This window comes from Botryllus schlosseri, chromosome 2 (assembly GCF_051294905.1).
Source record: "Botryllus schlosseri isolate E-star chromosome 2, Bs_hap1, whole genome shotgun sequence".
In the NCBI taxonomy this organism is placed as follows: Eukaryota; Metazoa; Chordata; class Ascidiacea; order Stolidobranchia; family Styelidae; genus Botryllus; species Botryllus schlosseri.
This window is the reverse complement of record NC_137237.1, coordinates 38,907,805-38,922,019: the sequence shown is the minus strand read 5'-3', so window position 1 is coordinate 38,922,019 and position 14,215 is coordinate 38,907,805. Positions and strand designations below refer to the sequence as shown.

General features: G+C 40.3%; 1 protein-coding gene across 1 annotated transcript in view; it reads left to right on the top strand.

The window, feature by feature from the left end:
- The window catches only part of LOC145459033 (UDP-GlcNAc:betaGal beta-1,3-N-acetylglucosaminyltransferase 7-like), a 36,393-nt gene extending 22,661 nt beyond the window's left edge, over positions 1-13,732 (top strand). The window contains exons 2-3 of the mRNA XM_080337614.1: positions 10,444-10,632; positions 12,542-13,732. Of these exons, the coding sequence (XP_080193740.1) occupies positions 10,485-10,632; positions 12,542-13,707 (1,314 nt within the window). The 5' untranslated portion in view covers positions 10,444-10,484 and the 3' untranslated portion in view covers positions 13,708-13,732. The remainder of the gene's footprint in view (positions 1-10,443; positions 10,633-12,541) is intronic.
- The last annotated feature ends 483 nt before the right edge of the window (positions 13,733-14,215 follow it).

Genomic DNA, 14,215 nt, shown 5'->3' with positions numbered 1-14,215 from the left:
TTCGTACTTTTGTAAGAGTAGTGGGGGTCTCATGAAAAAGTAACTAGTTGACAAAAACAAAATATTGAATGAAGGTTCGTCTGTTGTTTTCATAAGTCAAGAGAGTGAAAATTGTTGTTGTTGTTTTTGTTACACTAAATCGAAATAGTGTGAAAGCGTCACCAATCATTGCGTATGTTCGTAGCATGAGCGAATATATTCGTGTACCATGAATATCTTTCATATACACTTAGTATGAAATGAGATGCGTGGAATAATAATTAGTGTCCTACAAAAGTAAAACTTGTTGTGTTTGCTTGTGTACTTTTTATCATTGTTTGTTGTTGAAAGACGGGTGAGTTTACATTTAAATATAGTAAGCAGGACAACTCGAGTAATACATTTTGCTCGGTTGAAAATCGACTCGTTTGAAAATACCGGTCGATGGAGTAGCAGTATCAATATGAGTGGTATATTATTTTTCGCGAGATGCACCAATCTTCTAAGCATAACTTGTCAAAAATATATCGGGTCATAGAAAAGTAGTCGGTTGTTATGAACTCGAAACAAATGTACTTCGATTATCACGATGATGGAAATTACGACCAACACAGTATTTCGTAAGTGAATGTGTATCGTTTGGTATGTTCAGCAGTCACTAAATGACAAAAATAGCAAACTGATGCAACCCGGTAGTTAAACGACACAGCTACAAGTTGGATGTAATCTTGATTTACAGATGACAGCTTGATGAGTATTGTGATGACATTTACTTTAGCGAATGACAACGGAAAAATTTTCGATTGCATTGTCGGCGTATGTGTTACACAAATAATTCTAGTACACCTAACTATAGGATGCATTTGAAAAACATCGTACAAATTGTTTCGTTGTGATGGTAACGACTTTCAGCGGTTTGGTTTCATGTCGGCAATTATTATTTGAGGGTTCAAAAACAATCAATACTACAAATGAACAACAATGCAAAACACGTTAAGTGGATTACAGCGTAGCAAGTACTTCCTTGATATTACGATTGTTGTGTACCAGATATTTCTAACTGAATTGAATGCATCAGCAAACATATTCCAATTTACTTTTGTAATGATCAAAGTATGTGAAATGGTGCGAATGGATTAAGTATTAATCAAGCGGCTGTATGTCAATTCACCCAGTGTGATATCTTGACACCGGATAATGTGCGAAAGTGTTTCAATTCTCACTGCTGATTACGATGATAAAGTATTGTACCGGTTATTGTTTAACAAAGGAAATTGTTGTTTCATCTTTAGTCTTGGTTAGTGGAGACAATTACATTTGTAAAATATTTTCTGATATCCGCGATACGCAGGGTGATATGTACCAAGGTGGAATAATTTTCCATTAAAGAACATTTCAGACACGCATAGTTTTACAACTCAATATGTTAATAACAACGATACTGAAAAGTTTGTTGCTGTCATAATAACCTTTACCACAACGCCGGGTCTAATTAACGCGAATAATTTAATAATCAAGTCATGATAGACCATTACGAAATCTCATATGTTAAATCGATGTGACAATCCTTATGTTTACATCACGATAATTTTCGATATAACACCTGCGTTCGATTGTAAGAAACTACGATGGTCATACTTTCAAATGTCGTATACTCAAATATATTATGTTAACCTCAAGTCGCCGACACCGAGAAGTAATTACTTTTGTCTTACAAAATATACCGCATAGTAATTTCTTTGTCTTGCGGCATAGTAACGACTTTTACAGTTGAACAAAAAGACGAGTTGGTGGTATATGCCTAAAACCGAACTTGATATGTTTGTGGGTTGTAGTGATTACTTGCGTAGTCTTGTCTACTTTTCGTATGGACACTTTTTTGCTTTGGTTCGGTGAGTTACAAACGGATTGACTTGACAAGGTTTTTGTATTTTACTCTTTTGTTGATGGCAAGATGTTAAAATGTTGAGATGTCATAGTGATAATATTTCTGAAGCTCTCTTTGACAAACGTAAAGACAGGTCGCGAATCGAGTTGTAATGTTTCATTACTTGTTTCGAATCAATGTGCGTATAATCTCTAAATATGACTAAGTTGAAAGTTGTTAGTCATGTTTGTCAATCTATTTCAATTCAGACTATGTCAAAGTCCAAATATTTCATTTTGGATTATCTGGATTTACCTTTAGTACATCTCGCGAGTGGATTCCGACGTCGTACTATAAAACTCTTAATAATACGGATTCAAGGATTTTCAATCAACAATACCTGAATTTTTTGGTAATGCTAGAGTTGGCAAATGATTATAGTTGCGTGTTTTTGTTAAGAGTTTAAATTCATGTTGATAAAGAAAATAACTGTATAATGCACATACTTGTGATTCTTGTAGAGTTATAGTTGGTATTGACTCTATAGGTGTGAAACAGCGGCGTGGAATGTGTGAATAATCCGACGCGACTGAAGTTGGAGTCAGTAATATTCAGGTTACGTTCGAATCAACAGATCGCGGTAAATGGATTTCTCAAAGGATTAGAGTTGTACCGGATCAACACATTCAAATACGATTCAACTTGATCTGTGTAGTGAGTTACATTTCAAGTTGACAAACTAACACATTGATTGAATATTTTCATGGATCTTATCACGCAACTAAAGTCAGCCACTATTCGAGAGGCATGAAACATATAGCGATCGCGGGTAAGTGTCAAATTGTTGGTTTTCGAATCACGGTCTGCGCTGGTACTGTTATTCATGACTTATTACTTGATAGTAACAACCATCGACACATTACACTGTAGCGATTGGGATGTATGTAATGACAAGACGCGAGAAATGGTGATGTCTTTGGTGTTATCTTGTGAGCTATCGTGGGATTTGTAACCTATTTCACGCGTTTTTGAAGTGTTGGTTTGTGAACGCGGCTATTGTTGATATTTGAGTCACCGTCTACGCCGGCTCTGTGGCAAACCAATTACCAAAATATTACATTGTCAACGATCGGCATGTATGTAACAGCGAGTCGCAAGCGATGGTTATGTCTTAGGTATTATCTTGTGAGCGATCGCGGGATTTTACCAATATTTCACACCTTTTTGGAGTGTTAGTTTGTGAACGCGGATATTGTGCGACGGCTCTGTGACAAACTTATTGCGGAAATATTACCTGCGAATATTGTGCTATCGCGGTGAAGTCACGACTGTGGACAGCAGACTATTCTGTAGGTGCGAAACAGCGGTATACAAGGTGCGAATAACCCGATCTGAAGTCTTATTCAGCTAGCGATCAATAGCGAGGAAAGACTTAGAACACGATCGGTCATTTGTCACGACTAAACTACATCATATATAATAATTTACGATATACACATTAACAAAGGTTCATTCAGCGAATCACCAGAGATCTGCGACCACAAGACACAATAGCCGCTTGCCACCCTCGCCATAAGACGCAATAGCCGTATGCCACCTCCGCGATAAGACATAAGAGCCGCTTGCGACCGATCCCTATGCTGAAAAGGGTTACCGTGCGACCGCAAGACACAATAGCCGCTTGCCACCCCCACCATAAGAATAACGATATATCATTGTCGCACTCACCGTAAACGTTGGGATTAACTCGAATCGGTCATATTTAATAATTTGTAATATACACATTATCTAAGAATCAATCACGTGACTATTTACTTGATACATATTCAACACAGCGCGAGAGTTGACTATACCCGAAAGGGCGATTCACGGCCGCACCCATAAGAACACATGGCGAGTCACCAGAGACCGCGTAAGAATACACGACAGGCGAATCACCGCCACCGCCTATAGTAAAAAAGGCGAGTCACCAACACGAGTTTTCGCGGCGAGTCACCGACGCAGCCTATACCTGAAAGGGCGAATCACGGCCGCACCCATAAGAACACATGGCGACTCACCAGCGATAGGGGGGGTCGAAAAGGGCGAATCACCAACACGAGTTTCGCGGCGAGTCACCAGCGGGCCCATAAGAACCCCTGCCACCTCACGACCGATCTACTATACTACTCTCGTGCCCCTAGGTGTTTTCTGTGAAAAGCATGTATTGAACACATTGCATTCAACTACTTGTATATGAATTGTGAATGATTGTAATCATATCTTCAATTGTTTCAGATTTTGTGAAATTGGTAACGGAATAAACAAACTTTTTGTAGCAAAATATGACGGTTTCTTTATGTAGAAAAGGAAGGAGGGGCAGGGAGTCAGATTATCTACGTTTGCATCACTAATGGGCTTGGGCGATGGAGATGCGAAGAAGCTGCAAGGCTATCGAGTCCGCACCACGGTTTTATCTTTCCACGCAATCCCATTGTGTTGATCGCCTGGCGTGGAAGCTGTGTGGACACCATTTTTAATATAAAGACGTCTGTCTGACCGAGCAATAAGATGTACGCGCATACATTACTCTATCAAATATTTATATAGATTCTATAAGGAAGTTCAAGGAACATATGTTTCGGTGTTAGTTTACAACGCATCGCCCCAGAGTACTTTTTCAATAGTCAGTGGGAATTAAATTCATTTCTACAGCGAACACAGAAGGTAAACACGTGTAAAGCCGTGCAAATTTTGAACCCATCCCTAAACTACTCAATAAAGTGGTAATGTGACTTAAGTACGTGCGATAATAGTGAAAGTCGTCTATACAAACCTTACCGCCAGCAAGTTCGTATTGCAACTGAAGAAGATCTACTTGAGTATTGGCAAATTGGATGCAAATGGCGGATTTTGATCCAACTAGATGTGCCATAATCACGAACTGGCCATGAACCCGTGGCCGGCCACGATGAATTTGTATGGCCGGCCACGAAATTCACTGTGGCCGGCCACGAGACAACGCATTTTCATGGCCGGCCACGAGATATTCGTGGCCGGCCACAAAAAAATCTGTGGCCAGTAAGTGGCCACGGAAAAGCTGAGACCCCTACTGATCGTCGCTAGCCTGATTTATCGCGTCTCGATCAAGCCTGGTTGCGCAGGTTTCAACAATCGCATTTGCAATAGGCCCAGTTCACACTATATCATCGCTTAACTGCGCAATCGCATCTGCATTGGCGGCTTCGGCCTGGCGTGCACGATATCATCGCTAGCCTACACAATAGCATATGCAATAGGCCTGGAGTGAAAGATATCATTGCTAGCCTATGGCCTAACTATCGCGTCTCGGGCCTAGCATGCTTTGGCTCCTATCTCTCGCTGGTTTGGAGACAATGCGGTCGAGTTTACGCTAATTAGTGATTGTTTTATATCATATTAATTAAAAAGCGACATCGCGAAACTGAATAACATCGAATCGCTGCAAACAGACTGTAACGTGCGAAATTGATTCCCGCTAATACTCGAACGTAACGATCAGAAGATGTGTATCATGTCTCCAGTTCTGAAATACGACAAAGGTTTGAAATCGGTGTCAACGAGTTCTGACATTTTGATTTGCGAAAACTGTAGCCGAGACTGCGTAATGCGCGCGCGTATTTAATTGTTTGCCGGAGATCAGGGACTCACTAATTGACAGCACTCCCGGACTCTTTGGCAAGCCTATCATACGCCTAAAATCGTCGATACGAAGATATTATATGATCGCCATTTACACATGTGTACATTGTACAATCGTACATGACCCGAATTCAATTGATGCTATATTGGTAAATTTAAAAAAAATCCAAATCCCCCTAACTTTTCGACTGGCTACGCGCCTAGCGTGTGCTGAGAAGCACCATCCTAGATCTCCTCTCCCGACCAGGCGCCCAAAATATACGTTCTGTTTTTCTTAAATCTAAATTATGTGCGCCCATATTCGTTTACAAAATCATTCATGAGCTAGCTATAGCTTCGTGATAGGTAATCGGAGCGCGAAATTGGAGGGTGTGTTGGTGTGTGCCTGCAAATTGGAATTCATTTGTGCGCAGATTCGTTTCTCTAACAAGGCTTTGCCAGTGACATTAATCGGGAAATGTAGCAATACAGCTTAAACACCGATATAATGAGAAAACAATTGTCGCGACGAAAGTTACTCAATATGATGTCACATTCAAAACCGATTCGTGGCGATACTGATTTGAATACACGCTTTCTCACTTGCCATCATCCATATTTCTTGTTATCTACTTGATACATTCGTACTCCGAACAGTGTTCCTTTTATTGTTAACGTGCAGTAGGCCATGCCATGCCATTGTCAAATATTGATGCATCACAAGATTATGGGTGGCACAAATTCTGATTTTATTCGATTCGTTTGAACAGGGAGCCTTCTACATTCCGATAAACTTGATTGCTGGATGTACTCGTATCGAGAACAACACTATCGAATATTAAACTATTACGCATTAGATAGACAGTGTATTTCTATTGGTAAGTTCGCGGCATGCGTCCGGAAGTGGGATTAATTCTAGCCCAGGGGTGGCCAACCCGCGCCCCTAGAAGGAAATTTGTGCGGCCGTCAACATGTATTTCAATTAGTATGCGTTAGCGGCCGTCGACATGCAGATTGAAATTACGAATTGACCGATGTACTCCCGAAAAGCTTCGCGAACGCAAATCGGGAAATGCATCAATGTTTTATTGCTCAAACGATTGCCGCGATGCGAGTTGGTCAACGCGAAGCAAGAAACCGCAATTGACAATTACTGATTAGCTGTGCGATTTTGCGTTTGTAATTATCATTATTGTCTGCTTGAAGCATTCGAGAGTTGTGTGTTACTTGCAAGGCCAGTGCGTAGTGTATTTCGTTACTCATACGGGGCATTGCGCGTGAATAACATTGATGCAACTGCAGATTCCGTCGGACGGACTGGTAGCGCAGACCGCAGTTACACTTCAAATGATCGTACCGTTTTGAGATTCCATTTAATAACTCGACTGCATGGTTTGATATTAATAAGTGCAGGGCCGATATTAAAACGTCACGCGAATAGTTTAACTCTGCACGTACACCAGCGGCATGCAGTAAAGTGCGTTTTCGTGCGACGATGACGTCATCGATATGGAACAATTATGACGTCACAAGACTTCGCCATCTCGTAAAAAAATTAAAGTCGGCGCCTATGCCTATACCTATCGAGTATACCACTTTTAAGAGTGAGAGTGAGAGCCCTTTGTACGCTAAACATGCTTGGAAGCTTTCTGGTCAAAATGCGACGAACATATTATGACAGACTAGGCCTATTGCTGGAACTTTTCGAAAAACTGCACTGAATTGCTCACAGCCGAAAATAGTACAAGAACCAATTTTGCTTGGAGATAAGTTAATATTATTATATTCCAACTGATTATTTTGAATTTAAAATAAGTGGTTGACATAAAACTGACTCAATTAATGCAACTTTATTTGACTATTTAGGTAAATACTTATGGTTGAAGTTTATTTCTGTACATGATATCCATGAAAATCACCAATTATGATTGATTTAATACCCCGAAATACAATTCTGTTGATGTATTTTGATTTAAAACAGTCTTCAGCGTGTCAAAATAACAAGTAGATTGAATTTCAGAACTTTGTAGTACGACTGAGCCGATTTTTTTCATCTAGCCCAGTGTTTCTCAACCCTGAGTCCGCGGACTCAAATGAGTCCGTGGAAGGACATGGATGAGTCCGCGAGCACAGGGATTTCCGGTAAATTAATCGACACACACGTTGACAAATTGTCAACCTGATATTTCCCCATGTTTTTCAATGGAAAAGCGGAAGTCTCATTTTGAATGTGTTATATTAGATGATTTTAAATTGATAAAACCTTACCAAACGATCATAGATCTTAATTTGGAGGTCCACGGACATAGTCTTAGCTTGAGAATGTCGAATATCCACATAAAATATCGAAATTTAGAGTTTTTTCTTCAATTTCCGATATGATTTCGGAACATGAAATTGACGGACCTACGGGGCTCGTTCACTTTCGGACCAAAGTCATCACAGCCTTACGGAGAAAATAGCTTTTTGGTCCGAAAGTGCATGAGCCCCGTACTGGTCCGGGTTCGTCAAATTCAGATTTGATACTTGGGCTTCAACCTTGATGGGTGATTCGCAAAATACAACTCTTGAACTGTTAGTCACCTTAATAGCTGTCATATAAAATGCAAAGATACCCAAATATGTGACTAGCGGTACTGAGCTTGAATAGTGCTTTCGGAACTATATTCATTGTAGTAGAATTTATTACCTCGAAGACTTTTCGCGTTCCCCTTATCAAGAGATATACAATAAGAAGGAGAAAGAGTTTGTCTACAATCGTTAAGTATGCCATAAATATATACCGCTAATTGTCTGTGTAACGTCTTCTGTGTATTGTATAATTTTATTTTTCTCTTGTCCCTTTATTAGACTACCGGTACAGCTGACTCTGGCCAGCTAGCGTTCCTTTTTATTATGACATTGTTACGTCATATCTTGCCAATTTGGTTTTCGTTGTATGCTTCTTATTGTGCCGTTAACTCTTGATGAGGGTCATACGAAATGCCTTCAAGTTAATAAATTATACTACAATGAATGTAGTTTGGAAAGCAATATCAGAGATACCTCAATAAGCGATGTTTCGCCACGTATATTTCAAACGCATGAACAACGAAACATCAAGCTCTACAACAAATTGTTCAGCATTCCAAGTAATATTCGTTCTCCTGAAATGTTCTGTGTCTTGGGCAATCCATTTGGTTGCAAGTGTCACAGGCAAGACGGGTATGCTTTGCGCATCGCTAGCATCTTCCTGGCCTGATACCAAATATGACAGGTGTGCCTATAAACCCTTATTATCGCCAACTGGAATTTTTCAAAATGCCCTACATTTATGCCCGAGGTAGCCCATTGGTAAAATTGTCATAACCTATTCTATCCTGGTTATAAATGTACAATTTTGGACGGATTGACTTGAATTTGGTACGCTTGGATGCGGAATTTGACGCTGAGTATTCACATACCGAAAATGCCAGGTGTAAACCCCTATGACAGCTCTTCATACACACGTATGCACGCGTTTTCGGCGCGATATACGCTGAGTGATATACGCTGAGACTTATGGTCCACTTGTAGACGTTATTTGGATATTGATAAATCGTAGGGACATGGGCTCATCACAGAAACAATCTATAGTTGTCTATTAACAGTAGAACTCGAAATATGGACTACATTACTGAACATGAACAGTTGTTTGCATTGCAAAGCCGACAGATATGGAAAGACAACTTTAAAAAGGCTTCTTTGACTCAGTTTTGGGCAATTGTGCAGTCGATGGAGCATAGTCTTTCAGATCTTTGCTAGCAAGCTGCAACAGCTCTTTTGCCATTTCCAACCACATACCTGCGAAAATCTGACTTTTCAACGCTGACGATGATCAAAAGAAGTATCGCAATAGACTTCAACCGGTAGATGACATCAGATGTAGGCCTACATTACCAACCACAATTCCGGAATTCGATAAACTTGTCAAGCAATTTCAAGGACAAGGCTCTAATTGAGTGTGTGTTGAGTGAAAAACAGTGCTTGATTTTTTCGTTGATACCGCACTCTCTTGGATGTAAATTTTTAAAAAAACTAATTTTCATTAATATATAGCTTGAGTCCGCGGATATATAGGCGAGCTTGAGAATAGTCCGCGGGCCAAAAAGGTTGAGAACCACTGACTAGCCCATACAGCGAAATATGAGATTTTAGTCAAAATAGCCCCATGAATTATCTCCAAAAATAAAGCCAATTTGAAAAATCCAAGGTCACATTCGGAATCAGGGCCCTTCAGAACCCCCAAAACCACTCTTACTTTGTCTGCCTAAAAATATGTGTTGACCGTTGTAATAAGCATCAAAGTGAATCAATTCACTGAAATGTAAACATTGTGAAAAATATATCGTGGAAAATATATTTAAGCTTCAGACACATTGACGCCTTCAACAACATATATCCGCTGCTGGAAGTATTGTCGCTGTGATGTTGTTAGGTTATTTGGGATCACATAATACTGTATCGTTTCGTTACGCATCTGTTCTATGCTTTAGTGCTAATCGCTTTAACTTTCGTTTCAATTGCCGCATATCCAGCTGTAATTCCGATTCTAGCCATATTTTCAATATCTGATTCAAATCAGCTGTGATTCGGTTTTGGTCGTTCCGTTAGGAATTGTACGGTTTGTATGATGTAATGTAGCCTAATTTCAACAGGGCTCGTCCCGAATCCCGGTTATTCATGTATATCATTGCCGATGTCCATCAGTTCAGTATATTCAATCACAGTGGTCACTATTGCGTATCTTCGTCTTGAGTTCTAGTACAATTAACTGATCATTATCCTTTCCTGTGCAGTAAAGTTGACACGGGCCCGCATTGCTCTGGTGACCGGAGGCTGAGAATCATAGGCTACAGATAATTCGTTTTAAAATATGAAGGAACTTCAGTGAATTTATGACATTTAACCAGCCTTAATCTCCATTTTCTTTTCATCAGGAAATTATGCGACGAAGCTTGCGGAGCTGAAGGAATATCGTATGAAGAAACGGAAATCCATTGTGTCCGTTGCGTTGCTTACGATCGTGTCACTTTCAGCCACGTATCAGGGAACGACATACTTCACAGTATTCCAACTCAACCAGCATGCCAACGTGAACTTCTCCGCCGAAGCACATAATATATCAGGTATCAGTGCATTCACTCAAATCAGAAACATGCGGCTTTTACGTGACTGGTATATGGCGATTAATTCAATGGTCCGTGGACCCTGGACATATGAGCATGCGACATTATAGCATGCGACGCTTCTGCATGTGACAATTAGGCACGCGACACACGGGCATGTGGGTTTTCTTTTTGTTTGTAGTATATATGGTGTTTGTCGACTACAATGGTCATGTTCATCTGAACCAGGTCGATATTTTTTATTTTTTTATTCCGTAGCTGCCGACTGCACGCTCCACTTCTAGGTTTTATAAGACACCGCTTACACAGATGAGATGACGAGGAGGAGCACAGAGGAATTCTGGAGTCAACTTCGGTCGGACTCAAACCGACAACCCATTGGTTTTGCAGCTGTGGATTATACCACTACGCTATGTTATCGTCTTTTACTTTTCATTCAGCGTGAATGCCTTTTAACATCGTTTATAGGCCAGATGGGTGACAGATATCGAAGACTACTCCAACTCGTTTCGACACCGTCCTATCTTATATTGTATCGCAGTCTTGTGGTGAAATTTTTAGCTATAAATTGAATTGCTGACAATGATAGGGCAGTGGCGACGCATCTGCATTATATTGATTGACACTTTATCCTCAGCAAGAACCTTGGAAAAACTACTGAGTGGCATGAAATTACCGTAATTTGGTGCACCGATCTTAGGTGACTATATCACACCGTAAGTTATTATAACGTAGTTTTGGGTACATTTCAAACGCGCTGTATCAACATCTTGGTGCTTGCAATCAAAGGTTAATATCACTGAGAAAGTGGCTACAATCTTGCTTATAGGTTTGGGTGTACTCGTTGCAAAATAGTTATTTCAAAAAAGCTTCTCTTACCGGGATGATATACGTTCCACAGACAACTCTAATAACCAGTTTTATGTTCGGTACCCGAAGTGCCAACCTGGTCATTCGTAATTGGTGTTCGTAAAACAACCGTATCTAGTTTGTCACTGCGGATCTCATAAGTAAAGAATTTATTTGCGCAAAAATTGACACCATATCGGATCAAATTACTTTGTACGTTAACTTCTAGTTGTTCGCGCGGTGCGTTTAATAGGTTCGCACTAGGGTCGGCGTGAACGCGAGGTTCACGTCCGTCTTGCTTTGTTGCCGAAACTTTCAAAAAAATTCGCGTTTACACGAATCTTAACCTTTCACAGGTTCACACTATCCATCCCTAGTTCGCACCATTCGTCCTTATTCCATTATGACTAATCAAGGTTTTCGATGTCACTTTACTTAGCAGAGTATTTACTAAGAGCCTTTTCCTCGTCTTGTGACTTTCAAGTAAAGATTTCTTTTCAAATTTGTGGAATCACGTGTCATTAGCTACCAATTTGCCAGTGGAAGCTATTTTTGCAGATGATACTTCATGATCTGTGATTTTGACTGTTGCGTCATACTTTGCTTTTTTGTTTTTTTGCTTTTAAATCTGTTTAAATCCCTTTAATGTGCCGTTAACTCTTTAAAAGATGCACCCAAAAAGTATTCGAGTTTGAAAAATATTCTGTTACAATGGATGTTGTATTGAAAAAATAATACTTCAAGTTGTCAAAATCGTAGGGAACATTCGATAAAGATGATTTATCGATACTGGTTCTAAACTGCGTTGCATATACTTATTTATAAACTTACATGCTCTGAATTTTTCACCATTGGAAATCTTGCGTTGTGTTTGTAATCGAGAACATTCGAGCATACCGCTGTTTTATATTTCATACAAATTTTAATCTAAACAAATATGACCGCAAGTCAGTTTAAAAATAATATCGATTAGCCGTGATTTCTAAACAGATCGCAGAAGACCCATCTTGAACAAGTGACCATATCGTCTAATTTCTAATCACGTAAACATTTCTTACAGGACGACTGAGGTCGCAATCGCACTCGTCCAATCAGAATCTATATGACAGCGTAAGATTCGGTCGTTTGAGAGACAACGTCACCAACACAAACCGGACATTCTATCAAGCGAAGGGCAGTTTCGCCACCCATATAAATTTCACTGTAAACGCGATGAATACATTAAACTTCAGCGCCAGCGACGAGTATCAACTGCCTGGCATTGAAAGTATGGATAAATACACGGACTCCAGCTTGATGAAAAACGCTACCAGTGTCGAAGCAATTTCACAAAGAAGAGACTACAGATTATTAATTTCCGATAACAACACATGCGACAGTTTGAATCGCCCGAATGGCTTCAGTAGCTTTAATTTCAAAAATGATGTTTTTCTTTTAGTGGGTATCAAGTCCACCTGTAACCATAGATTTCGGAGAAATGCGATTAGGGCAACATGGGGCAACGAATCTTGGATATTCGACACGACAGGGGTAAGAGTGAAATTAGTTTTCCTGCTGGGGGCTTGCGTGAGCAATGAAGACACTGATAAACTGTGGGATGAATTGACAACGTATTCCGATATATTGCAATGGGATTTCATGGACAGTTTTCACAATTTAAGCTTGAAGCCTTGCCTGCTGTGGCAATGGTATGTGACACACTGTATGGAGGTACCCTTTTTATTTCAAGGAGATGAAGATATGCTCATGAATATGAGGAATATTCTGGAATTTCTCCTGTCGCTTCCTATCGAAAGAGAACAAGACCTTTGGACCGGGTCACGGCTTATGGACCAACCACCCGTCCGAGTGAATACCTCAAGGTATTACGTGAGCAGACGTTTGTACCCGGATAAAGTCTACCCGCCTTACGCGTCCGGAGGTGGTTTCTTGATTAGCGGAGGTCTGGTGGTGAGACTTTGGATTGCCACATTCTGGAAGTATATGCTCCCGGTTGATGACGCCTTCGTGGGTACGCTAGCCAAGGCTGTCGGCGTCAGGCCGACCCATGGCGGTAACAGTTTTGCCAGCTGGGGATTGAAAGACCCGACTCCGTACTGTCTGTCGACAATCAAAACGTATCACAAAGCGCTACCGTTCGAGCTGATCACATTGTGGGATGAACTGAATGAATATTACGAGTCCATAAACGCCAATTACACGGCAAACATCGCTACAATATCGTGATAAAATATATGTCTCTTTTATGGTTCTGCCGCGTGACCTTCTGCAGAGTATTTTTGCGAGGGGAAGGAAACAGTTACTTTGACTTGAAACATGAGAGTAGAGATGATCAATAATGGAGAAGGTTTGCATATTTGTCCTACCTATCGATGCGATTATGTAGTTTACTACTTACTTGTCTACTTGACAGTTCTGTGTTTTCATCACGTTTATGGAAGAGATTGTGATAAAAGACACTCTTGAAATAGCTTCTGTATCACGGAAATGGGAGATATGTTTGAACATGGCGCCTATCTGTAGTGTCAATAGTCATTTAGTGTATGTCGCGAAGTTGCATCTTGCAATTTCGAATGTGAACATCTCTAAATTTAACTGCTAAAAGTATGCGACCAATCAACGTAAGTACATTTTGACACTGCACGATGTATAATACAGTGTTGGGATGACTCGAGTCACCTTTTTCGTGTGACTTGACTTGACTCGAGTCACTTTGCTAAAATGACTTGACTTG